This window comes from Protopterus annectens, chromosome 3.part0 (assembly GCF_019279795.1).
Source record: "Protopterus annectens isolate FY-2018-M chromosome 3.part0, PAN1.0, whole genome shotgun sequence".
Taxonomy (NCBI): Eukaryota; Metazoa; Chordata; order Ceratodontiformes; family Protopteridae; genus Protopterus; species Protopterus annectens.
This window is the reverse complement of record NC_056731.1, coordinates 928,274,707-928,302,478: the sequence shown is the minus strand read 5'-3', so window position 1 is coordinate 928,302,478 and position 27,772 is coordinate 928,274,707. Positions and strand designations below refer to the sequence as shown.

The window sequence follows — 27,772 nt, the reverse complement described above, 5'->3', positions numbered from 1 at the left end:
CTATCATCCCCCGAGTTAGCAGTTGATGAATGACACAAGGAAAATGAGGAGTCTGATCTCACAGATAACAGCGAATCCCTTGAAAAGAGGGGAGACACTCCCATTGACATATGTAACCTAGATGAGTTACTTTTAGAAACCATTTGTCTGAAACTATCTGTTACCAAACACAACAAAATGGAGGCTTTTACTTTCTGGAAGGATTAAATGTTTGCCACACTGAGAAGGGGAGAGGAATCTTGAAGGTAGTCATTCAGGCTTGTTAGACTGTCCTTTGTTCTAGAGGATTTCTTCTTTCTTTTTAGTAACTCCCTGCCTTTACTTTTAAAATGTTCTTACTAGCAGTTTGCTGTGATGGCTTATTTTCCTTCTTGAAAAAGGCTGGAGATGTAGCATTAAACTCCTTGACAAACTTGGAGAAAGAAGGGTGGAAAATCAGAAACTCCTTGAATCAGCTTACTGCTGACATCACACTTTTTAAATGACCCCTGAAGCAGATGGTCTTAAGGCAAAACTCAAAATTTCAGCTTTAACATCCTCAGGAAGGTTTTGAGTATGCAACCTAGCAAACCTCCTCCTCACAGTTCCAGTGGTTATACCAGAAGGGCTGAGGAGAAATGATGAGCTGTCTGAGGAGCCAAATCCAACATGCAACAAAGTCACCCTTCGGCAGTTTAGGCACAGCTGGAGTCAGCCTGACAACTTTCTTTTCCTTGTGGCTGGGGGAAGGAAGAACAGAGGAATATGGTATACCCATACGTCCAGCCAATGAAGGAAGCCTAAAATATGATGAAAGGAGCCTGTATGAGTTGGTAAACTCTGTGCAAGATACAAAGGTGTGTTTGAAGTAATACACCCTGATAGTCCCTACAAGCACTAGTCTTGCACCTAACACATATTCTATCCAAAAATAGTACAAGAAGCTAAAAAAAACAGATTAAAACTAAATACCTTTCCACTAACATTCACAGTAATAAAATCATCCTGTAGCAAATGAAAGCCACCCCCCCCCCCCAAGAAAAAAAAAAAAAGTTTCCTAGTGTAAATAACAGTTTTACAAAAATAGTGGAAGGACTTCTGCTGAATGGAACTTATTTTCCCAGCCATAAATGATCTCTAGCCGAATGTCAGTTCCAAGAAGTTTGCAGGAGTGCAATTCAATGGCAAGAAAGCTCTGAAGATTTTTGCATACTCATTACCATTTTATGGTGCTCTGCTTGGCAGCCTGGCAGTTAGAGCACTTGTAAGGCACCCTTAAGGACTGAACAGCCAGCCTGTTGGTCATATTCTTGGCAGGATATAACCCATACAGCTTAGATTACTGAACAGTGATCTAATGCTTAACATCTAAGAGGTGTTTAAAAATGAAAAGTGATCATCAGGACAGCTTTTACTGCAGACTGACTCAGAATGCAAGGTTTCATGTCACACCAGCCCCAGCAGTCATGCATTCCTTAATGAATTACATATTCACTTTCACACATACCTATGCATATAATACTGCCCTAGCCATAAACTTCACCTCAAACCAAACAGCAAGCAGTTAAGCAGTTTTCAAACAAAATCCCAGGAGGAGTGGAACCTGGAAAGATCAGACATATAGCTGACATCTCTAAGCCACAGCATGACAGAATAGTACATCTTTCTGTCAAACATAGCCCTCTCACAGGTCTCTTTATTCTTCAAATAGGAGGGAGGGAGGGCATGTGGGCCTGTCACAACCATATGAATGTAAGCTTTGGGTTGGTTAGACAAAACCTTACTCCATATACACAGAAGGTGGAGAGCAAGCATCAACTCACTTAAAGGTGATTCGGGCAAATGAAGATGCCTCAAGACTTCTCACGCAGCCTCCACATACAGGGGTTCCATGCCAACAATGCTGTTGCATCCAGATGACAGGTCAAAGAGGTATCCAGGGAAAAAAGCTATACCATACTTAAGGATTAGAAGGCCTCTTGAAAATTAATAGCTCAAAAAGGAGTGGCAGGAGGCTTAAGTCTCAGATGCTGCCTCACTGGATCCCCCAAGGGAGCTGAAAGAGGAAAGACAGTCCAAAGCCCTCCAAACATTCTGCAATCAGAAATCTGCTTTTACTTATGTGAGCACATGACAGACATACTTAGGGTGTTGAGAATGGGAGGGCCTGTTTATGGGCGAGCATATATCAAAGGCAGCATCTGAGGCCTCCATGAACTGAAGTCACCAAGGGTAAAGTCCCACACTGGCAACTCTAGCTTCTATCAAGAGCCAAACAAGTGCTCAATCACTCAAGCCTGGACCACAACCCCAAACAAGGGCTCATGCTATGACTCCTCCTCCTTCATCACAGTCAACCAGTATAGCTGGGTTCGGTAGAAAGACCTACAAGCAAACTCAGTCCAAAGTATCAGTGATCAAGACCTGATGACTCAAGTGGCTGTTCCCTGTTAAGTTGAAAGAGGACCAAGCCAATCGGGATGGGAAAATTAGCACTGGCAAACAGAATGCAACCACCCCAAAGGATGGTAACTGGGTGTGCACCTCTTCCAAGCCTCATGTCCTCATGGAAACTGAGGACAAGAATGAGATCCAGTCTTTGACCCCAAGAGTCTGAACAGATAATTGATAAGGCAGACTAACTTCTTGGGGGCTAGACCCATGTAAATATCAACATTCTAGCTGCAGAAAATCTAGGCTACCCCCTTGGACAACAAGGGGAATCATCTTACCAATTCTACAAGGGACTTTCATTCCATCTTTACTTGAACTTCATAAACTAGGAGTATCTAAAATAAATGCAAGGGGCATGCAGACAGAGGATATATTGACCAGAGAGAGCAAGGACTGAAATTCAAACTGTGTGAGTAGCAACAAAAAACTGGTGGGCACAGTGTACGCTTACACAGTCATTATGTGACATCATGGTATGCATCAACATGGTCCGTATCCATTCAGGAGCACAGAAAATTCCAGACAAATATATTCTAATTGGTGGAGAGGATAAAAACTCAAGCTATAGGATCCATCAAGAAGGGTCCACCTTAACGCCAGATTTAATATTTCTTTACAAGAAAGTGTCACTGGTTGCATTTCTTAAATTCAGTTATGCACTAACAATCAAATTACTACTTGCACAAATAAATGAGCTGCATATTTATGATGTGACTTTTCTAAATCTTCAGAGTTTAATTTTTAATTTGTATATTTTCTTACATGAAGAAAACATTTGTCACTTGCTATCTGTAGTTATTTTTATGAAGATAAGGCTAAAAAATTGTAACCTGACAAAAAATGAAATGCTCAGACCTATGAAGTAATGACAAAAATCAATAAAGCTAATGTCGTAAGTGAATGACTGCAGTAAAAAAAACATTTAACAACCAATACATTGGACACGCTACCTCCATTTGCAGGGATTCAGCCAAGCCTCGAAGAGCAAACTTGGAAGGAGAATAAGCAGTATAGCCAAACAGCCCCAGCTGACCTGCCTGAGATGACACAAATATAATGCGCCCCATCCTCCTCTCCTTCATGGTTGCGATGACTGCCCTGGTGGCATACACACTGCCCAAGTAATTGATCTCCATTAGTCTCTGTATCAGGACAGGAAAGTGATATTTATTATGTAAATATGCATAGTAATGGAGATAAACATTTATACTTTAAATAAACTCGGAATATTCTGCATTTGCAAAGTGCAATACCTCATTAACCTTGAGAATAAGACTCGGGTAAAAAAGAAAATGTATCCTGCAATAAAACTACAAAAAAAATTCTAAATTCAAAAACTTTTGGCTAGATTTTTTTTTTGTACGTGAAGTGAGTTTTACTGCTTTTTCATTACTTAAATAAGGATCCAGTGAACAGTACACATCCAAGAACATTGCAATATACAAGTCGAACACACAGCATAAACAAACAGTACAAACACATATATCAAAATCTGGTACAGAATATATACAAAAACTGAACCTTGAAGATTTAAACAGAATTCAAACCCAAAACATCACCAAGTATACCTACTTTCACTGACATTTGATCATAAAGATATTTCCTTTCAAATCCTGTTTCTTGGCGGTATGGAGCAGCAACAAACACACACAAATGTTTGAGATACTAATAGATCCTACGAATTCTGACCGTGTAGCAGAGAAAAGTCACATAAGACTCAGCATGAAACATAACAAACACTTAATGTGAATAAAGTAATCAAATTTGCTGTTTTCATTTGTAACACGCTATATTAAGTAATTTCTACAAATTAGGTAACTTACCAATTACCAAAATTTTTATAAATATTTTCAGTTATGAAGCCTTCTTGCTAAAATCAAACTATAAGTTGACAAATTTTTTGTCTTGTTAACCCAAATTTAGTGGCAAAAAATAATAATTAACTGAAACTGAGATAAAACAGAGAAGGCAACTATTATCCTGATGTATGGAACAGGTAAACCAAGCAGCAGTTATAGCAGTAACATTTATTTTTGTTATTGATAACTGCACAGTTTAACAAATTATTTTTCTCCCAAGACTCCACTTAGCCCTCTGGCTGTCATTCTTAGTTATCATGAGCGCACAGTCCTTGAGATCCCCTAATGTCTCCTGCCAGGCTGTCTCAGACATAAAACTATATTATGGCAAGTACCCCTCCAACATCTTAAGCAGTCTACCCTATCAGCCCCCAGAGTGCTTCCTACCCTTTCCCCAGCTCTTTCTAAACATAGATGGTAAACAAGTGAGGTACAGAAATCCCAAGTAGTAGTTGACCTTTTGGATGCACTCTGGTAAGATAAGACCGTGGTGTATAAAAAGAAGTTATGTACTCACCATAACGTTCCATCTGAGTAAGTAACTTCATTTGTCTGCAACCTGTGGGTATCGGATCCGATTCGGATTCGAGCTGGCAGCTTTCCTAGCAAAAGATCCGAGCTCCAAGCTCCTCCCCTACTCATAATGCCCTGCTACCTCCCTTTAACCCTCAGATCGAGTTTGCCATAGTATCCTAGAATACTACCATAACACAAGGAAAACTACCTGAACGTCCTAACCTGATGTCATCTGGGAAGTGACATACCATGATCCTTCAAGGATGAACTACAGGTCAGGGGGACGGAGGGAGGGTTGGTTGCAGACAAATGAAGTTACCTACTCAGATGGAACGTTATGGTGAGTACATAACTTCTTTATCTGAAGTAGTTAACTTCATTTGATCAGCAACCTGTGGGACAGAGTCCCCAGCTACCAACAACTTGGGAGGCCCTTATGGGAGGATATTCCGGAGCACTGCAGAGCCAAAGGACGCCCTTCCTCTGGAAATCAGATCCAATTTATAATGTGTAATGAAAGTGTGAGAGGAAGCCCAAGTAGCAAATGAACAAATGTCATCCAAAGGGACCCTCGACCAGAAGGCCGCAGAAGTAGCCACAGAACGGGTAGAATGTGCCCGAACCCACACGGGCTCAGGTCGACCAGAGCTTCTGTATGCGAGAAGAATGCATTGTGAAATCCACCTAGCTAAGGTTACCTTTGTCACTGGTTTACCCAGACAGGACTTAGCAAATGAAACAAAGAGCTGTTCTGATTTTCGAAAAACAGCCATTCTGTGTAAGTAAAATCGTAACTGTCTATGTACATCCAGGCAATGGAGTCTATACTCTCCTTTGTTGTGATAATTAGGGAAGAAGACCGGTAGTTTGACAGATTGGTTGATGTTGTCTTCGGAAGCCACTTTAGGCAGAAAAGAGGGGCTAGTCTTGAGGGAAACTCTGTCTTTATGAAAAATGATGTATGGGGGCTTACTGCAAAGAGCCTGAAGCTCCGATATCCTTCTAGCTGAAGTAATAGCAATCAGGAAGGCAGTTTTCCAAGATGCATACTTCAGGTCAACTGAAGCTGCGGGCTCAAAAGGGGGACCAGTCAGAGCCTGGAGAACTAGGGTTAAATCCCATGGAGGAATTGCTTCCTTAACAGGGGGTCTTCAAAAGAAAGGTATCTTTCAGAAAGGTCTTGCAGATCTTAGATGATGCTAGGGGGCCAAATTTGTTTCCAATGTGAAAGTGGGAAACTGCTGCCAACTGAACTTTAGCAGTTGAAGAACTAGCCCCCTGATGGAAGATTTGGGATAAAAAAAAATCGAGGACTGCTAGAATAGGAGCCGTAAAAGGGTCCAAATTCCTATGCTCCGCCCAGATAGAAAAACATTTCCATTTACACTTGTAGACTTTTCTGGTAGAAGGCTTATGAGCGGCCACCAGAATAGCTTTAACTGAGGATGAGATACTGGGAGTCTTAGCCATCAAGAGAACTGGATCAACCAAGCCGAGAGCTTGAGGTTGTCCAGGTTGGGGGTCCTCAATCCCAGGGGGTGAGAAATCAGATCTGGAAGGGGATCTAAGATCCAGGGAGGATGCACTAGATGAGACCGTAGGCATGGGAACCATGTTTGACGAGGCCAGAATGGGGCTATGAGGATAACTCTGCTCCCCAACCAATGAGCTTTCTGCAAGAATTTTGTCATCAACTGAAGAAGAGGATAAGCATAAAGAAGACTGGATGGCCAAGCATGAACCAGAGCGTCTCTGGGGTTTTCCCCTGGTGGGGGAATCAGAGTGAAAAACTCGCTGCACTTTGCGTTCAAAGGCGACGCGAACAGATCGCAGCAAGGTTGACCCCATCTGAGGAAGATCTGTTTCACTACTAAGGTGTTCAGAGACCACTCGTAGGATGAGAGGATAGTCCGACTCAGCTTGTCCGCAAGAATGTTTGACCGACCTGGTATGTGCGTTGCTATGAGAAAGCGGTTGGTGGATATCGCCCATTCCCACACTCTCATGGCCTCTCGGCAAAGTGGGTAAGATCTGGTTTCCCCTTGCTTGTTGATGTACCAGACCACTGACATGTTGTCTGTTTGAACTGCAATAGTCCCTAGAGGAAGAAGGGCATGGAGAGCCTGCAACGCTAGAAACATTGCCCTCATCTCCAGGACATTGATATGCAAAAAGGTCTCTGTGTGAGTCCACTGTGTGAGTCCACGTGCCTTGGACGGTTCTGCCCATGCAATGCCCCCCCCCCACCGAGGCAAGACGCGTCCGTGGTCACTGTGACTTGGGGTGGGGACATGGAGAAGGGGCGCCCTTCCCGGAGGTGCTTGGAATAGAGCCACCAAAGTAGAGATTCCCTGCAAACCCTGCTGAGAGGAATAGGGGCAGATAAATGATGAAGCAGAATGGACCACTGGACCTGTAAGGTCCATTGGAGAATCCTCATATTCAGATGCGCGAGTGGAGACAGGTTGATGGCCGCTGCCATGGACCCCAGAGCCCTCAGGACTAACTCCGCTGGAGGGGCCGAGGACTGAAGAAGAGCCAAAACATGGAGGTTTAGATTGCGAAGTCTGTCCGACATCAGAAAGACTTTGAACTGAATTGTGTCTATCCTGGCCCCTATGAAATCCAACATTTGAGTAGGCTGAAGGGAGGATTTTGTTGTGGTTGATCGTGATCCCTAGATAGTGGGCGAGATGTAGGAAATAGTCTCTTGCTAAACATAGTAGATGCCTGGTGGGGGCGGCTAGGAGCCAGTCGTTCAGGTAAGGAAAGACCTGTATTCCCTGAAGCCTCAGGTGGGCCGCTACAACTGCCATGACCTTGGTGAACACCCTGGGAGCTGTGGTGAGACGGAAGGGTAGGACCCTGAACTGATAGTGGCTGGCTCCCAGCCGAAAGCGGAGAAACCTCCTGGATCGCCTGTCCATTAGAACATGGTAGTACGCATCCTTGAGGTCTATGGAGCACATCCAGTCTTTCTCCTGTAACAGTGGGAGAATAGATTGAATGGTGACCATCCGGAACTTCTCTTTGGCAACTGACAGGTTCAGTGTGGACAGGTCGAGAATTGGCCGTAAGTCCCCCGTCTTTTTTGGCACCAAAAAGAACCTGGAGTAAAAGCCTGATCCGGATTGACCGGGGTGGACATGCTGGATGTCTCTTTTTTCTAGTAGCTCTTTTATTTCGAAGGCTGCCTACCTCCCTCTGATTGGGTGGTACATCGGGGAGGCGCCCCGACTGGGGAGGAGTATTTAGGAATGGAATTGAGTAACCTCTGGATATGATCCGGAGCACCCAGCGATCTGTCGTAATGGACTCCCAATGTGCTAGATGCTCCGAGAAGCACCCCCCGACTGCCTCCAGAGAGGAGCAGTCGGGCAACCCCTCAGGGTTGCTGCGCGGGTCGATCGGAAAAGGGTTCCCTCGACCTGAAATTCTTCAGCCCCCCTCTGCCTCTGGGCCGGTGTCCACCCTGTCCTCCTCTGCCTCTGAAGGACAAGGGATCCAGAGCGAAACGGGATTGTTGGGATTTCTGGAACCACATCTTCTTCTGTCCTCTTTGGTTCCTGGAGAAGGATCTCTGAGGAGCCAAGAAGTGGATCCTGATGGCAGACATTTTCCCGTCCTTCTCGCTCTGGAGTAGCGTATCGCGGACGGTTTTGCCGAAAAGCGTAGAACTGTCAAAGGGGGCGTTCGCGAAGGACACCTTCAAGGGTTCCGCAAAGTCGCAGAGACGGAGCCAGGCCTGTCGTCGTACGACAATGCCTTTTCCACTGGCTCTAGCCGCTCCCTCCATGGCATGGGAGAGAAGCCGCATAGAGGTGTTTGTGATAGACGTAAGAGTGGCCATTCACGCCGAGAAGGTCCGTTTGTCCTCGGCCGACATGGATTCTGGCGGTGACCCAGCATACTCTTTGATTAGGTCCCGCTGGAGTCGAATCACGTGTGCCATATAGTTCAGTGACCTTACAGAGAAGGTCGCTGAAGCGAACATCCGCTTTCCGAAGGGGTTCATCGTCCGAGACTCCTTGTCTGGAGGATGTACCGAGGAACTCTCCTGTGCTAATTCCTTCTTAGTGGCAGCCGCCACCACCATGGCATCTACAGGGGCACCTTTTCTCCAAACTGTCCTGTCTGTGGGGGGACTGAGAATCTTGTCCGGTCTCTTGGGTATTGGCTCCACAGTGTCCGGCTCCTTCCATGCCCTGGTAGTTATGAGGTCCACCATTGGATCGGAGGGAGGGGACATCCAAGAGGTAGATGGGCCTGCGTCGAACGCCTCCAGAAAGACAGACTCGTCTGAGGAAGGCTTTTGGGCTGACCACCCACCTCTAATACGAAGCATTTCCATAATGTCTCCAAAAGAGACGTCTTCGGGGGGGTGACCTGGGGGAACCTTCCCCTTCCTCCAAGTCCGTGTCTTCTGTGAGGGACTCTGGTGAGTCCAAGTGCCTCCTCTTGCACTTTCGTTTGTGAGGGACCTCCTTGGGGGGGCTGTCCGAGGAGGGCTCACCAACAATGTCCTGTTCCTCCATGGGAACCATCTGGGACGTAGGCGCAGGCTGTCCCTGGGGCCGGATGATGGAAGACAAGCCCGTCTGAGAGGGAATGGCGGGTGGATCCGTACAAGAGCCTGGGACTTCGAATCCCTCAAAAGGACCCTCTCCACGACGTTGAATGCCGAGGGTGAGCTGCTTTCCCTAGGATCCGAAAGCAGTCCCCTCGGATCCAGCGCATGGATTGGCGCTGGAGAGAGCCCGATCGGATCCGAAAGGGCAGTGCGATCCGACCTCAACACAGCTGAAGGCACACTAACCCCTCTGGATCTGACGCTCATCTCACGGCCCTGAGAGCTCTGATCCGAAAATGGATCCGACAAATTCGAAGGTACAGTCGGCGCCGAAGTAGGAAACACTGTTGGCGCCGACACCACCCTGGCTCCGAAGCTACTCGGATCCAATAGCTCCGAACCCCGGTAGCGAGTCGGAGAAGGAGCAATGGGGGCGAAAAATGGGGTAGAGCTCCCCCCCGGCAGGGGAGGGAGGCAAGAGCACTCCCATCTGCAGCTGGGCCTGAAGAATCGACGCATCATCCAATCCATGTCCGCGTCAGATAAACTTCTAGTTGACCTGGATGAGGCTGCCAAGGCTGGCCGGGAAGGTCGCCTGGACGACCTCGAAGGTAACCGGTTCTCCTCCTCTGGCTCTGGGGAGAAACGTGGAGAACGAAGCCTGGAGGGGGAAGACCCGGAGACCTTAAGAGGGGAGGCAAGCTGCTTAGATGGCAGGGCCGAGGGAGATGAATTGGCCCACCTCTTGTGGCTACGATGCCTGTCCCTCTCACGCTCTTTATCCTTCTGATCCTTTTTTCTCGAGTCCCTTTCTTCCTGAGCCGAAGAGGGAGTTTGAATCCCGGCCAGGGGAGCAGGAATGGTCAGTGGGGCAGCCACGGCTGGCGCCACGGAAGGGGAGAGGACAAAGCCGAATCCAGGGGCAAAAGGCCCGCGAGGACTAGCTTAGTCCGCCTATCCCTCAAAGCCCTGGGGTTGAAGGCTGCGCAGATAGTGCAGCCTGAAGAGAGATGGTCCACACCCAGGCAAATAACGCACTGAGTGTGGCCATCTGCTGGGGACAGCTTATGGCCACACTCGGAGCATTTAGAAAAAATCGCTTTTGGGCCCTCAGACATACTGACAGGAATAGGCTCACACACCTTCACACACAGACAGAAGGGGGGAGGGGATTTAAAATCTACACTAAACTAAAGATAAAACTAAAGATAAACTACCCAGATAGATTAAGGGAGAAAAAGGGTACCACACACACTCAGAATACAGTGATTTTAAGGGAAAAAAGTTAAATAATCTACTCAACTCACAAAACCCAATGCTAGGAGCTCGTTCTCAGATGCTTCAAGAAGCCGCGGCAAACGAGATCTGGGGGTTAGAGGGAGGTAACAGTGCATTATGGGTAGGGGGAGGAGCTTGGAGCTCGGATCTTTTGCTAGGAAAGCTGCCGGCTCGGATCCGAATCAGATCCGATACCCACAGGTTGCTGATCAAATGAAGTTAACTACTTCAGATCAACCCTTACAGCAACAAGACCCCCTCACAGGGAAGATACTGATATGATGGGTACGAACATATTTACATTGTCTTACTCTGAAACAGCTTCTATGCCATGTAATTAACACTAGGACAAAATCCTAAGTAATGTTCTCAGAAAGTAAAAAAAATAAGGACCCTTAGTCCCTGATAGACTGCCAAAAATGTGGCTTCTGGCCACATCAAAGCAAAATCCAATCTGTGAGATTATAGACATCCATAATGTTAGATCTTCAGAGAGATCACTGCACCAGTACAAAAATTCCATAGGAAGTTCTACTTGACAGTATAAGTGTGTATCAGCCTGAAGTCTTTGGCACTCAATATGCTGAAGCAAGTCTCATACCAAAGCCAGAAATGATATAAGCAGACTTAAGTGGTCCAGAAAACAGTAGTATTTTCAAGTCTTTGTTGTGAGAAATCAGAAGCTATGTACTTACCGTAATGCTGGATCTTTTTCTTCCTAGTCCAGCCAACACTACTATGGGTTATGGAGCTACCTGTCAGATCCAATCTGACCAACAACCAGGACTCTTAGCCTTAACACATCTCTGGATCTGGATACCACATCTAGTTTATAATACTTAGCAAAGGTGTGCAATGTAGACCATGTTGCTGCAGCACAAACTGCTTTCACTGACGAATTTCTGATGAAGGCCATGGAGTTTGCCACAGATTTACTTGAATGAGACTACAGCATTGCATGGTGACTGCCCCTCTGGAGGTATCAGGGCAAAAAAGTAACTGTATTTGGTGTTGGAGGAGGACCCATGGAGATCACATCAGGGCTGACATCCAGTGATTAAAAATCTGCTGAGCCAATGAAAGATTGCGGGACCACTCATGACGCATTCAGGATAAACCTGCTGGGCCTGTCAGCTATACAGCTGATTCCCCCCAGGATGCATGCTGCAATTAGAAAGTAATACAAAGCCATTGTCCACTGACATACCCTCAGAGCCTCTATACAAAGGGGATAGGATGCGGCTCTTATCTGTTTGTTGATATCCCAAATTACCAACATGTTGTATGTCTGAAAAAGAGATCACTATGCAGGGAAGGGTGCCTTGGAATTCCTGAAATGCCAGGAGCAGCACCCTCATCCACAAGATATTAATGTGAAGGCTGACCACTTTTTATGTCCAAATTCCTTGGGTCATCCTCCCCCTGAAATGCTTTTCCGCCCCAGGAAGAAGGCATCTGTGGTCATAACTGCTGCTGGGGCGACATTACAAAGGGTCTGCTTAGAAGAACATGTGGGGGGGGGTTACCCACTTGCTGAGTTCTGCATGTTGAAGTTAGGTGAATTGGCAAGGATGTGAGATCTAACAATTGGTACCACTGTGCCGACAGCACCCACTGAAGGAGTCTCATGTGGAAACAAGAGTGAAGTACAACAGATGAGTGTTAGTGCTTTGATAACTAAGGATGCCACGGGAAAAACCCTTTTGTAGCAGAGGTTGGACTTTTTTTTATGTTGAGGACTCTTTCTGTAGGAAGACTTATGGAGAACCTTCTTTTATCCAGATTTCAACAGTTAAATTTGAGGATCTGTGTAGGCTGCAGACAATACATTTCATTTTTGATGGACATACCTGAAGATAGGCAGAGCTAAAAAAAAGCAATCTTGAGGGGACTGCAAGGACCATGTTTGTTGCAATGAACAATCACTGAAGTATGGGAGGACACTTGTATCCTCAAGTCATAAATGTGTTGCAAATACCTCTATAAACTGGTGAATCAGTCAGGTGCCAGGATAAGCCATATCACACATGCACTCAAGTCTGTCAACAACAGGTACTGTTATGACTGTCATAGTCCATGTTGGTGTGAACAACTTGAGATGTACCTCTCTGGACTATATATGGAGAGAAACATGACTGAGGTCTTGGACTGTGTGTCTGAGGAAGTATATCCCTAGCCTTAAGCAGCATTTTACCTTCACCTAGGATAATGCCTCAATACAAACAGAAAATGACTGACTTCAAATAATTGGCTTAGTTTTTGGTGTCATTCTAAGGGGATCCAGTATCTGTCAGCCTTGGATGGCATGATCAACAGACCTCGAAGCTTTGCCAGAGATGGTCTTCATCTGTCACCTCTGGGATTTCAGCTACTGGCTAAGGCTCTTGCCATCCATGAAGTGACATTTTAGGCAGTGGCTCAAGGAGAAAATTCCTGATGTAAAAACTCTATCTAAAAACAACCTCAAGGTTATGCTAAAAACAACCTCAAGGTTATGCTGCTGGACGCTAGGAGTCTTAACATGAAACTGCACTCACTGGAAGCAGTCCTTACCTTGGAAGACGCAGACATTTGTGCAGTCACGGAGACCTGGTTGAAGGCTGTGGAGAACACCCCAGCCATACTGGGTTACACTTCCTTCCACACGTTCAAATCACAAACTGAAGGCATGAAAACTAAAGGAGGTTGTGTATTCATTTTCAATAAAGATGAACACACCTCCAGATTGGTCAAACAGCACGATTCCCTGGAGATACTTCAGGTGCAATTAACTGTTGGTAGGACACCTATTCAAGTAATTGCCAGCTACAGGACCCCCTCCATGAATCAGGGCACCCACTCTGTCTATTTGGATCTACTTGACTCTACCAAGATACATCCAAACACCATGATTTTGCATGACTTTAACTACCTATCCATTGACTGGGTAAATTGCTCAAAACTCACTTGCCCAAAGGTTCCTCAACTTCATTAACTCCAGTGTCCTGAACCAGCTGGTTTACACCCTCGCAAGTTATGCCAACATCCTGGATCTGATGCTTACCAATATGGGGACCACTGTAGCACCCGCACTGTGAGGTCTTCCCTGTTGAGATCGGACCACAAATCAGTCTCATTTGAAGTAACTGCCACACCTGACCCCCCCCCCCCCCCAACAGCAACTAAATTAAAAAAACTTCTCCAAAGCAGATTATAACCTCTTACGGGATAGTATAAATAGCTTCTCTGCACCTCCCCCTCACATGAAACTGGCAACTATGCCCAGTTCTATACCAGTACTTTATACAAACACCTGTAAAACTGCATTGACTCAGCCACACCTGATAGGACCAAACCAAGCTCCTGAAGGAAGAGCAAAGCCTGCATGGTGGACAACTGCCATTAACAGACTTTACAATAAAATGAATAAATTTCTATCTAAGAGTAAGTGGGAGCGAGCCTTGAACTGGAAACATTCCCTCATCAGCTTTAACAAGCAAATAAGACTTCTTGTGAAGTCCTCCAAAGCAAACTATGAATCCAAATTAGCTTCCTCAACGAAAGCCAGCCATAAAGCATTCTTTAGTTACATCCGTAACCTAAAAGGAAAGGCCCAGATTTATGCTGAACTAGTAGTTAATGATACCGCATATACTCAGCATGTGAACATAGCTACCCTTGATGGCTAACAGGTTCTGTGAAAACTTCAATCCCCCGTCCCCGCCATACGTACCCCCATGACATCCCTGCCACCTGTCCCCTACCTTGCATCTCTAAAGACCACGTTGTTAACACCCTCTCTAAGGTCAGGAACACAGCAGCTATGGGACCTGATAACATCCCATGCTGCATCCAACATGGGCTCCAACAAGAACTAGCAACACCACTGGGTACTCTTTTCAATCATAGTTTAAACACCGGCTTCGTCCTAACTGAATGGAAAATGGCCATATTTATTCCCTTGCACAAAGGTGGTGCTTCCACTGACCCCAAGAACTACAGACCTATTACTAAACAACAAATAAAAAAATATTAAAAAAAAAAAACAACACACACAAAAAAAAAAAGCGAAAAACACCAACTGCAGAAGCATAAAATCCAAGAATGTTTAATACTCCAGCGCCTCGGCTAATGAGCCTTTCACAGAGTTAGCATCACAGTAGGACAAGCTACATTTTAAATAACAAATATCACATCAAATCAATTAAATAACATAATTAAACATAAACTAATGATTAACACTTAATGCAGAAAAGCCTTCCACTCAAGTTCTTTGTTTAAACTATGAGGCTCCAAAGTGCCAAACTTTAAAATACAGACTGCTTCTTTATATAACAGTTTTTAAATGCAACATCATCCTTAACCAAAACTTGTTCTAACATACATGCTTTCAAACAAACTGTTTGAAACCTATGGCCATTAGCCTAATAACTTCCTATGAACATTCAGGGGGCTGTAGTGAGACTGAAAGACAAGTCACTGAATTCATAAGGACTACCTCTCAGTTGGAAGCACAAGAACCTTCTGGATTCCTTCATAAAATATACAGGCATCTTTAACATCTATCAAGCACAAAAAGTATTTCACTTTCAGACATAGTAGAATCGCTTGCACTGTGACCATTCTGAATGCAGTCCCTTCTGACATTCAGATTTAGGCCATTGAAATACAGAACTGACCTGAGGTCCTTGTTCTTTTTTGGAACTAAAATGAATCTAAAATAAATTCCTGACCTTTTCTGGTCTGGTACGACCTCCTGAAAGGCTCTCTTTTGAAAGAGAATGGAAATCTCCTTTTCGACAGTTTTGCATTGGTGGGATGGTTATGCCTGAAAGCAGCCAAAGCTTATGGGCAGGGGTCTGGACAAAGGAAATGACATACACTCTGAATATTACCTTTCTCACCCATTTGTCTTGCATAATGGCCAGTAATGCATCTGAGCAGAGAGAGACAGAATCCCCCCACTCTCAAATGCCTCCAATAGTTAACAGTCAGGCAGCCCTTTATGGACGCAGGGTCTGTTTGCTAGAAAAAGGACCCCTAACCAGCTGACCCCACAACCTCTGTGCCAGCTTCTGTTAAAGGAGCTACCTTTGCCATGGCCTCCACAATACAGGAAGAATCAAAAAACTGATGCTGAGGTTTCTTGAACCAAAGTGAGATCCCTTTTGATTCCTGTGAAAGGATCATTGACGGCTTGCAAATCTGACACCTACAGAAGACAGCATCTTGTTTTCATGTTCACACCTCAAAAGCTTTTCCTTTTCTGTAGGTCTGAAAAGTGCAGAACCATCAGGTGGAAGCAACAGTAAAATACTCAAAATTCTTCACAAAATTACACCAGCAATGTCAAGTATGACTGCATAGTGACACCCTTATTTGCCGCCCATCTTCGTCAGCTGAGTTATGAAGCAAGCATATGGACAGATTTTTGATGTTTAGCATCATCCCCAGTGATATCTTCAGTTCTTAGTCTTCTCTGAGATCAGCTTTCCCAAAGTATTCATAGCCTGTTCTGCTAGACCCCTTTGGTAGTAGTTCATATGAATTTGAATTAAGTAATTTAAATCATTCTAGGCAAAAGTGCCCTATATTCTCTAATAAGGGGATAGACAGCAGACGAATCACCTGTGACTACAGCAACAACTACAGAGTTCACCACAGAACCGTTTGACCAACACTGCTTATCTTCAGCAGAATGTTAAATTTTATTGGGTATGTGGGGGTAACACATCAGTTGTGTCTGGTTCTTGCCATGCCCTCTGGGTGACCAGGATTACAAGATTATCTGCCAAAGGAACCAACCAAGAGGTAGATGGAGCAAAAACAACATGCATTCCTTGTCCTGAGAGGGTGGATTGATTGGCCAGGATCCCTTCCGTCCCATGTATCCAAAGACTGCTCCAAATGAGGAATCTTAAAGAGGGGATTCTGAGGAAAGTAGAGTCACGTATGTAAAACTTACCATAACAGTGCATATTCTAATAGATCACTGCTGCAGTAGCCTAAGCTATATGGGTGCTACCCAAATGCAAGTGAGGTTCTTTACAAAGCTAAGGGTGTCTTCTCCTCCCTTCAACTGTCAGGAGCTCGAGCAGAGTTCCAAAAAATGACAGCTGGAGTGCAAAAAGCCTCGGATCATTTTTTTTTTTTTTGCCCAGGATGGATGCAAGAGCTTTACATAATGATGCTGGGAAACCAATCAAACAGTAACTACAGTGGATATAAAAAGTTTACACACCCTATTAAAATGCCAGTTTTTTGTGCTATAAAAAATGAGACCACAATAAATCATTTCAAAACTTTTCCCACCTCTAATGTGACTTATAACCTGTACAATTCAATTGAAAAACAAACAAATCTGTTAAGGGAAAAAATAAAAAAAATGTACAATAGGCTGGTTGCATACGTGTGCACACCTTTAAACTAATACTTTGTTGAAGCACCCTTTGATTTAATTAGAGCATTCAGTCTTCTTGGGTACACACCTGCCATCAACTAAAGAGACTCTGATTAACCCCAAATAAAGTTCAACTGTCCTAGTAGGATTTTCCTGACATTTACAGAGTTGCCTGCTAAAGCAAAAGCCATGGTTCGCAGAGAGCTTACAAAGCATCAAAGGTATCTTATTGTTGAAAGGTATCAGTCAGAAGAAGGGTAAAAAAAAAATCCACTGCATTGGATATACCATGGAACACAGTGAAGACAGTCATCAAAAGTGGAGAAAATATGGGACAACAGTGACGTTGCAAAGAACTGGATGTCCCTCCAAAATTGATGAAAAGACAAGACAAAAACTGGTTAGAGGGGCTGTCAAGAGACCTACAACAACACTGAAGGAACTGCAGGAATTTCTGGTAAGTGCTGGTTGTGTACTACATGTGACAACACTCCCCCGTATTCTCCATATGTCTGGACTATGGGGTAGGATTGCAAGACGGAAGCCTTTTCTTACACAGAAAAACATCCAGGTCTGGCTAAAATTTGCAAAAGAATACATCAAGTCTCCCCAGTGCATGTGGGAAAATGTGTTATGGTCTGATAAGCCCAAGGTTGAAAATTTTGGTCACAATTCCAAAAGGTACGTTTGGTGCAAAAAAACCCACTTTGCATCACCAAAAGAACACCAGCCCTAAGGTGAAGCATGGTGGTTGCAGTATCACGCTTTGAGGTTGCTTTTCTTCAGCTGGAACTGGGGCTTTAGTCAAAGTGGAGGGAATTATGAACAGTTCCAAATACCAGTCACTTCTGGCTCAAAATCTTCAGGCATCTGCTAGAAAGCTGAAGATGAATGGGAATTTCACCTTTCAGCACGACAATGATGCCAATCATATATCCAAATCAACAAAAGAATGGCTTCACCAGAAGAAAATTAAAGTTTTGGAATAGCCCAGCCAGAGCCCAGAGCTAAATCCAATAGAAAATCTGTGGGGTGACCTGAATAGGACTGTGCACAAGGATGCCCTCTCGCAATCTGATAGATTTGGAGCACTTTTGCAAGGAAGAGTGGGCAAATATTGCCAGGTCAAGATGTGCCATGCTGATAGATTCCTACTCAAGAAGACTAAATGCTGTAATTAAATCAAAAGGTGCTTCAAACTATTAGTTTAAGGGTGTGCACACTTATGCAACCAGCATATTGTACATTTTTTTTATTTTTTATTTATTTTCTCCTAACACATTTGTTTGTTTTTCAATTGAATTGTGCAAGTCACATTAAAGGTGGAAAAAGTTTTGAAATGATTTATTGTAGTCTCATTCTTTTATATCACAAAAACCTGGCATTTTAACATGGGGTGTGTAAACTTTTTATATCCACTGTATATACAAAGAAGGGTGAACAAATCCACATTCTAGCAACACAAAAAAATACAAGCAAGAAAAGGGGGCTCAAGGGAGGTGAGGCTACTACAATAATCTATTAGAATAATCTACTCCTATGGTAAGTTTTACTTACATAAAGTAGAGTTGTATAAAACTTACCAGAAAGTACAGTTGTGTACACTTACCATAAATTTAGATATTCGAGTGTATTCACTGTTGCAGTAATCACCTGTGGGTTATCCCTGCTGTGGTAGCCCTCGGTCGGCCTGAATACTAGAGTCGATGTTTTTTGCCCCGGCTGCCGTCGCTTGTAGTCTGACCTCAGGTCGTCAGTGATATAAAGCACGGCAGTCGACGTCATTACATCAGTTTTTCTTGCCCTAACCCATCATAAGCACAAGAGAATAAGAAGTGGTGGTCCTGGTGGCTAAAAGTCGTCGTGGGAAGCTTATGTCTCCCTAGGGGAAGATGTTAAATGGGGGATGGAGGGAGGGAAACCAGGACTGCAAGAGTGAATACACTCCAACATCTACATTTATGGTAAAGTGTACACAACTGTACTATGTTCTTCCTTTTTCACTGTTGCAGTCATCATCTGTGGGAGCATTTCCAAAGCTGAGGAGAGGGGAGGAAGTATAGGTTGAGTCCTAGGCATGGGTCAGTAGGCCCTGCAGAACTGCAGAGGCAAACCCTGCCCTAGGCTTAGAAAAAAAGAGGTAGGTGGTAATGCTTTGTAAAGGTATTGACAGAGGTCCAGGTGGACGCTTCCAAGATGCTCCTGGTGGGGACTCCTCTGAGGAAGGCTGTGGAAGTGGAGGATGCCCTAGTGGAATGGGTACAGATAGACTTGGGGGGGTTCCCATGAGGTGATAGCTAGTAGGAAGTGTTTCATGAGATGTATTTCAATTCTGTAGAAACAGCAGGCTTGAAAGGAGGTAAGGTTAGTTTTTCTAGCACATAATTTAGGTCCCAGGGTGGCGTGGAAGGCCTTCTGGGAGGTCTGATATTAGAAGTCCCTCTGAGGAATTGCTTAATCAGAGGATGAGAGGAGAGGGGTGGGTCTGAAGCATAATGGGCAGAAATGGCAGAGGCATGGATTTTAATAGAGGAGAAAGAGAGGCCATTATTGAGCAACTCTGCTAGATAATCCAAAATAAGTGGGATGGGAGGTACTGGCCCCTTTGGACTGGTTCCAGGAGCAGAATCTTTTCCATTTCCCTGCGTATGATTTTCTGGTGCTGGACCTTCTGGCCTCTGTGATGATGTCTAGGACCTGTTTGCTTAACAGGGACTCCTTGTTAGCTTTTAAGATATAAACCATGCTGAAAGATTGAGAGTCTGTAAGTGTGGGTGCAAGTACCTTCCCCATCACCTGGGTAAAGAGGTCTGAGATCAGAGAAAGCTACTTTGGGGGCTGTAAGGTTAGGCTGCGCAATAAGGGGTACCAGTGCTGTCTGGGCCAATCTGGAGCAATCCGGATGGCCTCTGGTCTCTCCTCCCTTATTTTGATCAGAACCTTTGGAATAAGGGGCAGAGGAGGGTACGCGTACACAAAGAGGGAGTTCCAGGGGAAGGTCAAGGCATCCAACTTCCACACTAGGAGGTGATACTTCCTGGTACAGAACTTTTGGTTGAGATGTGAGGCAGAGATCCACTTCCGGAGTCCCCCACTCCTGAGTGATATGCAGAAAGATTTCCTTGTGGAGCTGCCATTCGTAGGGGTCCAGAAAGTTTCTGCTTAGGTGGTCTGCCAGTGTGTTGACCCCTGGTAGGTACTGGACAATTAGATGTAGACCCATGAAGGTGGCTGCACAAAGGGTAAGACTGCCCCCCCCCCGTTTGTTGATATACCACATTACTGTGGTGTTGTCTGTTTTTATAAGGAGAACCCCTGGCCTGAGATGGGGTTTGAAGGATGTCAGAGCCTTTTGCACTGCCATCATTTCTTTCTGACTGATGTGCAAGTGAAGTTGCTAGGCATCCCAAAGGCCTTGGGTGCACCTGCCTGCTAGGTAAGTACCCCAAGCAATGTCTGAGGCGTCGGTGGTGATGGTCTAGCCAGAAGGGTGGAGGATGAAGGGAAGACCCTTGTTCATGCCACAGGCCTCTGCCCACCAGAGAAACTTGGCCCTTATAAATGGGATCAGAGGGAGGGAGGTCTCTAGAGACTGAGAGTGCTAACACCAAAGATTCTTTAGATACCACCAAAGTTTTCTCATGTGAAGTCTGGTCAGAGGAATGAGAAGGATGCAAGATGCCATGTATCCCAGGGGCTTGCAGGAACTTCCTCACAGTGAGGTGACTTCTGGAAGCCAGATGAGTAAAGTAGAGAGGCAGGAAGCTCTGCTTTTCTGGGGATAGGAAGGCTGTTTGGGATGCTGTATCTAGCACAGCTCCCAAGAAAATGATCTTCCTGGTGGTATTTTGTTTTGATTTCTTCTCGTTGATGGTGAACCCTAGGGAAGTTAGGAGTGATTTGACAAAGAGAAGGTCCTGGAGCAGCTTTTCTTTGCACTCTGCCTGAATGAGGCAGTCGTCCAGGGAAGGGTAAATCTGTATAGTTCTCTGTCTGCAGAATGCTATGGCGGGGCCAAGCATTTGGTGAATACTCTGGGAGCAGTAGATAAGCCAAAGGGCAGCACAGAGAACTGAAAGTGTTGAGAGCCTGCTCTGAAGAGCAGGAATTTTCTGCATGATTCTCTGATGGGGATGTGGAGGTAGGCATCTTTTAGGTCTGGAGTAACTAGTCAGGCATTTTTTGTTAGCATAGGCAGCAGCTGCTGTAAAATTAGCATTTTGAATCTGGGGACCATCAGAGAGGTGTTCAATTTGGATAGATCCAGGATGGGGCGCCATGTGCCCTCTTCTCTGGGAACAAGGAATAGTCTGGAATAAAAACCTTTGCCTGTTTAATCTGAGGGGACAGGTTCTACTGCCCCCTGGGATATGAGAGTTTGGACCTGTGTCAATGCCTCTGCCCACCGATTTGGAGGAAAGTCTGGGTACCCTCTTGGAATTGGGAGTTCGCTGAAAGAGAATTTGTATTCCTGAGAAATGATCTTTAAGACCCATTGGTCCTTTGTTACAGAAAGCCAACTGTCTTTGAAGAGGGAGAGGCTTCCTACGAGTTTTTGATGAGTGAAGGGAGGGAAGAGGGGGGAGTCATTGTGAGAGTTTGCCAAAGGAGGTTGGCTTAGAACTTCCTTTCTTAGAGATGAAAGTGGTCCATTGTTTGCTTCTTTGCTGGCCCTGGGATAGCGGACTGGATGGCCTGTCCCTGCGGGGCTTACCTTGGCCCTGTCTGCTAGGTGCAGGGAAGGCCCAGTGCTTAGAAGGAAAGTTCCTGCTGAATCTGGGAGGTTAAACTTGAAATAAATCTTTTACTGTTTGCATAGATTTTGCTTTATCCTCTATATTTTTAAGCACCTCTTCTGCTTTTTCCCCAAATAGGTGCTCCTTATCTAGGGGTGCATCAATAAGTTTAGACTTGACATGATCAGGGAGAGGTTGTTCCTTGAGCCATCCATGTCTCCTAATAACAGATCCTGTCACTGCTGCCCTGCTACAGACTTCTAGGGCGTCACATCCACATTGTAATGAGTGCTTGGCCACTTGACAAGCAGAGTGAAGTAAATCTGCTAACTCTTTTGAATTGGCATTGTCAGGAGAGGTAGCAATCTTCTGTTTTAATTGTTCCAGAGTGTGTTGTTGATATTTTAACATATGGAACTGACAACTGAGTGCTCTGATAGCTAAGGTTACAGAGGTGTATACTTTTTTATCCCATCTGTCCAGAGCTCTGGAGTCCTTGTCAGAAGGAAGAGGATTCTTGGCAGAACTAGTCTTAGCTCCTTTGGGTCCCTGTGTAATGACCTCTGGGTCTGCAGCAGGATTTCTGTACAGGTATTTGTGAGAATCCGGTACTCTGTAGTACTGGTCAGGTTCACTGGAAGCAGGAGGGAAGGCGTCAGGGGCTAAGCTGGATTTATGGAAAACATCATCCACCACTTATAAAAAAGGTGGGATGGCCAGGGGTCTGTGCTGGGGCAGGTCCAGAAACTCTCTAAGTCTTTTCTTAGACTGTGGGAATTCCTGAGATTCCCATTGGAAATGTTCCCTGAGGGAGTGAAGGGTTTCCCCAAAGGAAAGGTCCTCTGGAGGGGAGGCAGAAGGGATGGATTCCTCTGCATCTGAATCCACATAAGCAGTTAAGGGATGTTGCTCCTCTTCAAAAACTGAATAGTCTGATTCCTAAGAATCTTGGTCTGTCATAATTTCTGGAGAAGGGTGCCTTTTCCTTTTAGAAGTAGTGGCCTGAGTACCTCGGATAAGGGAGATGAGATCCTCTGCCATTTTAAGCATTTGTGCTATGGGTGGAGGAGCAGTGGCAAGATGGTGGCTAGAAGCAGATTTCCTAGGAGTGGCCTGCCTTCTGGGCCTGAGAGAATATGTTGGTCTAAGAGAAGCGGTAGTCAGATGCAGACACGTCGTTTTTTATCTAGATTCAGTAGTGCGAAAGGCCTTCTCGGAAGCCAGTGCCTGTGTCGCGGCTCCGGACCCAACCGAAGCAGAGACCGCCAAAGGCTTGGAAGACAAAGAAGATTTCTGCGGCATACCGGACTCCGAAAGTGTCTCTGCAGAGGCCTGCGTAGATATCAAATTGGGCATCAGGGGCTGTGAAAGTATCTCACTGAATTCTGGAGAACTGACGACCTGCTTAGCGGTAGCATCATCGGAAGGCTTAGCCTTGTGTGGTCTGACAATCTTTTTTCGGAATGTCCACGGATTGTTGGCTGACAGATGCCATATCAGAATGCGAAGACAGAACACGAAAATTATTGTCTACAAAAAGAGCTCTACGGCGAACAGTTTTCGCATTAAGGATGGCACAGAACCGGCAACGAGGGACGTCGTGGTCTAAGCCTAAACAAGTGACGCAGTAGGAATGGAAGTCTCAGTATGGGATCTACTTTCCACAGGTGAGACAATTGTTTTTCAGACATCGGTCAGTGCAAGAAAAAAAGGGTCCCCAATGGGGTACTTATGTTTAGATGTTTTCAGCTGAAATTCAACTTCTGGTAGCGACTGACCGGCACTCATGCAAACTATTTCTGCTACTGGCTCCACGGCAAGAAAGACTGATGTAATGACATCGGCTGCCTTGCTTTACAGCGCTGAAGACCTGACGTTAGACTACAAGAGACGGCATTCTGCGCAAAAAAACATTAACTCTGGTATTCGGGCCGACCGAGGGCTACCACAGCAGAGATAGCCCACAGGTGATGACTGCAACAGTGAAACATGAAGAACATCAGTAGATGTCCTTCTCTTCACTGTTACAATATTCTTCAGTATAGGACTCTCCAATCTATGACAGACCGACGTTCGGTCAGTATACCAAAGCCTTATGATCTTGTAAGTCACACATATGCTCACTGCACAGAATGTAGGGCATAAAAGTGATGTATGGATGCAGTTATCCAGGACTGAATTGCCCCAATTAGAGAACAGTCTCCATAGGACAAAAGGAGTCCATGCACATCCAGAAGAAGAAAATGAAGAAAAAGGGGAGACGCTCAGACAAAAAGGAAAAAAAATACAGAACAAACAAGAGGAGGTTGAAGGGAGCGCATACTGCAACAGTGAAGAGAAGGACATTTACTGTTATGGTAAGATTTAACATAACTGTGCAATGTCCTTCTATATCACTGTCACATTACTGTTTAATATAGTGACAGTAAAAAAAAAAAACTCAAGAAACAGAATGGGAGGTGGAAGGCTGAGAAGAGCCCTCAACAAACCCATACAGAATGACGCTAGCAAAACCTGCTCTGGCCCTAGAAACCATATTCAATTTACAATGCCTAGTAAAGGTATGCACTGAAGACCAAGTAGCAGCTTCAAGGATGGAACTGTTATCCAACCCCTTGAAGAAAGCACCAGAAGAGGTAACATCCCCAATGGGATGAGTTCTAATAGAAGTAGACAAACATTTGCCATGAAAACCACAAAAATAAATGGCCTTAGATATCTAGGAGGAGATGGCTTGCTTAGAAAAAGCCAAACCCAATGCCCTGGGATGAAAGGAAACAAAAAATAATGATCTGACTTACAAATAGCCTTAGTTTATCCAAGTAGTACCTGAGCAAATCCAAGCTATGCTAGACTCTCTCACTAGCAGACTGAGAAGGGAAAAGGTGAGGAGTTCTACTGACTAATTCAAGGACAACTCATTTACTACCTTGGGCATAAAAGATGGAATAGTATGAAGAGACATTCTCTCTCTGTGAAAAAAACAAAACAGGAGGAATGGCCATAAGGTCCTGATGCTTAGAAACCCTCTGAGCAGAAATAAGAACTAGCAATAAGCGCCAGCAACAAGTCAGTCTTCCAGGCACAATGCTGCAAAGAAGCAGAATCGGAAAGCTCAAAAGAAGCTTTAGTTAATTTTTCCAAACCAAAAATAAGGTCCTAAGGAAGAGGAATAGGTTTCCTTAGAAGCCTAAGATGCAGGATGCCTTTAAGAAATTGTTTGACCTCAAAATGAGAAGCAAATGGAAGATTCAAAAGCAGACACGTAGAAATGTCTGACAAATGGGCCTTCACAGAAGAATAAGCCAAGTCAGACTGGAGCAACTGACACAGATAGGAGAGGACCAAAGGGACCCCTACTGATAAAGGGTCCTGACCACAAGCATGACACCAGACAGAGAATCTTTTCCATTTGGACAAACAAGAGCCTAAGACTAAGAAGCCTTAGCAGGGGAGGCTCACCTACCATCTTCCAGCCCTTGTTGGCCTTGCGAGGCTGCTTGTGAACAAAAGCAGATCTAAAAGAATAATTCCTCTGAAATTTAGGGACAGGAGTGACAAAATGTGTTTAAGGTCCTGCAAGGCTTTGCCTTTTTCGTGAATAGACATGCAGGTAAACAGCAGCACCAGTACCAAAAAGGTGTTTACTATCCAAAAGAGAATCCAACAACCTGGTCTTAATGTCCCCAGGCAAAGACTGGAGATGAAGCCAAGAATAATGCCTTATGACAGATCCAAAAATCACAGCCCTGGAAGAGGCATCAGCAGCAACACAGCTACACTTGTGGTGAGCCCCTTGAGAAGATGAACCTAAAAGAGATCAGGCAGAATACAGATTTGCCTTCAGAATCGGGGAGTCAGAAATAATTTTACAAGCCAGATCATATTTGGTCATGTGGGCCTGGTAATTAATAGCCCTAAAGGACAAAACAGAAGTAAAGTAATCCTTCTTATCAATCTTCTCCATTGCCCTACTGTCCTTATCAGGAGGCAAAAGTTTGGAAGAGGGCAAGAGCTTGGAATGTTTGTCAGAAGAGACTGACACTACAGGATGATCACCAGAAGGGCACTTAAATAAACACTGACAATCATCAGGGACCTTCTACAACCTATCAGGTTCCTTAGGAGCAGGAGGCTGAGAATCAGGAGACTTGGAAGCAGCAATGAAAGTATCTAACAAGGCAGACAACAGACGAGGAACTGCAGAGGATTTAAGCGTATCCACCAGAAGCAACTCGTATCTTCTCTGAATATCAGACAATTGAGAAGAATCCCACATATTCCGTCATCTTAGCAATTGTGTCCCCAAAAGACAATTCCTCAAAAGGAGACTGAGGACTAATAGACTCCTCCTTATCAGAACCATAAGCCAAAGGTGAAGGAATCTGTGAAAAAAAAAAGAAGTTATGTACTCACCATAATGTGCCATCTGAGTAGTTTTTCTTCATTAGTCTTCAACCTGTGGGTTCCCGGATCCATCTCTGATCCGACTCGGCCACATGCCCAGCATCTGATCCAAGCTCAAAGCTCCTCCCCTTACCCATAATGCTCCTGTCTCCTTCCTCCCTTCAGATCGAGTTTGCTGCCCAATCTAGTACTCTCACCCGACCCAGCAGAACCTTGTCCCTACCAGAAACCATAAAAAAGGATAAGGATAAGAGGCATCCTTACGATGACCACCTCCTGTAGTTGTAGGAGCAACAAACACTTCACACAAGGTCAGGGGAAGGAGGGAGGGATGGTTGAAGACAAATGAAGAATAAGTACTCAGATGGAACATTATGGTGAGTACATAACTTCTTTATCTAAAGTACTTGTCTTCATTTGGTCTTCAACCTGTGAGACAGAGTCCCCAGCTACTGAACACCTGGGAGGCCCTCATGGAAGGATATTCCAGAGCACAGTGGAGCCAAAGGATGCCCTGTTCCTGGATACAATGTCCAACTTATAATGTGAGATGAAGGTATGAGATGAGGACCAAGTAGCCGCAGAACAAATATTGTTTAATAAAATTCTGGACCAAAAAGCCGCTGAAGTGGCCATAGATCTGGTGGAATGTTTTCACATGACTTGGTGGGGAAATCCCCCTGACAGAATATGCCCGAATGATACATTGGGAAATCCAATGGGCGATAGTAACTTTAGAGATTGGTTTCCCTAAAAAGGGTTTGGAGTAAGAGATGAAAAGTTGGCCAGATTTACGAAAGGTTTTTGTCCTGTGCAGATAGAAACGTAACTGTCTGTGCACATCCAATAAATGCAATTTGTATTCTCCCTTACTTTGAAAATTTGGAAAGAAGACCGGGAGAGTGATTACCTGATTAATGTTGGCCTCCAAAGCTACTTTAGGAAGAAAAGATTGGTTAGTGCACAAGGGCACCCTGTCCTTATGAAAAATTATATAAGGGGCTTTGACCGACAAAACGTGAAGTTCTGAAACTCTCCTGGCAGAAGTAATGGCAAACAAGAATGCAGTCTTCCAGGACAGAAATGCAGATCCATCGAAGCTGCAGGTTCAAAGGGGATGAAAATAAGGCCTGAAGTACTAATGTAAGATCTCATGGTGGTGTAGGATGCTTCACTGGGGGTCTAAGAAGAAAAGTACCTTTGAGGAAGGCCTTGCAAAGCTTTGAAGATGCTAAGGAGGACATATTATCCTCCACATGATAATTAGAAATTGCAGCAAGTTGAACTTTGACTGTGGAAAAAACTGGCACCTTGTTGAAAAATTCCAGTAAAAAATTCCTGCACCGCAGAAACAGGGGCAGTGAAAGAATCTAGTGCATGCTGCGAAGCCCAGATTGAAAAATGTCTCCATTTGTTGGAGTATACCTTTCTGGTGGAAGCCTTAAGAGCCACCACCAGGATTCTTTTGACAGGAGAGGATAAGTTGGGAGCCCTGACTATCATGGGAAAGTACAGTTTTGTACCTACCATAAATGTAGATGTTCGAAGATCCACATTGCTGCAGTCCTTACACTTGGGTAGTCCGCTGTCCTCG

At 44.8% G+C, this 27,772-nt stretch overlaps 1 protein-coding gene across 1 annotated transcript in view; it reads right to left on the bottom strand.

Moving 5' to 3' along the window:
- KDSR (3-ketodihydrosphingosine reductase) overlaps window positions 1-27,772 on the bottom strand; it is a 1,199,410-nt gene that overhangs the window by 634,812 nt on the left and 536,826 nt on the right. Inside the window, exon 6 of the mRNA XM_044065256.1 lies at window positions 3,384-3,575. Coding sequence (XP_043921191.1) covers window positions 3,384-3,575 — 192 coding nt within the window. The remainder of the gene's footprint in view (window positions 1-3,383; window positions 3,576-27,772) is intronic.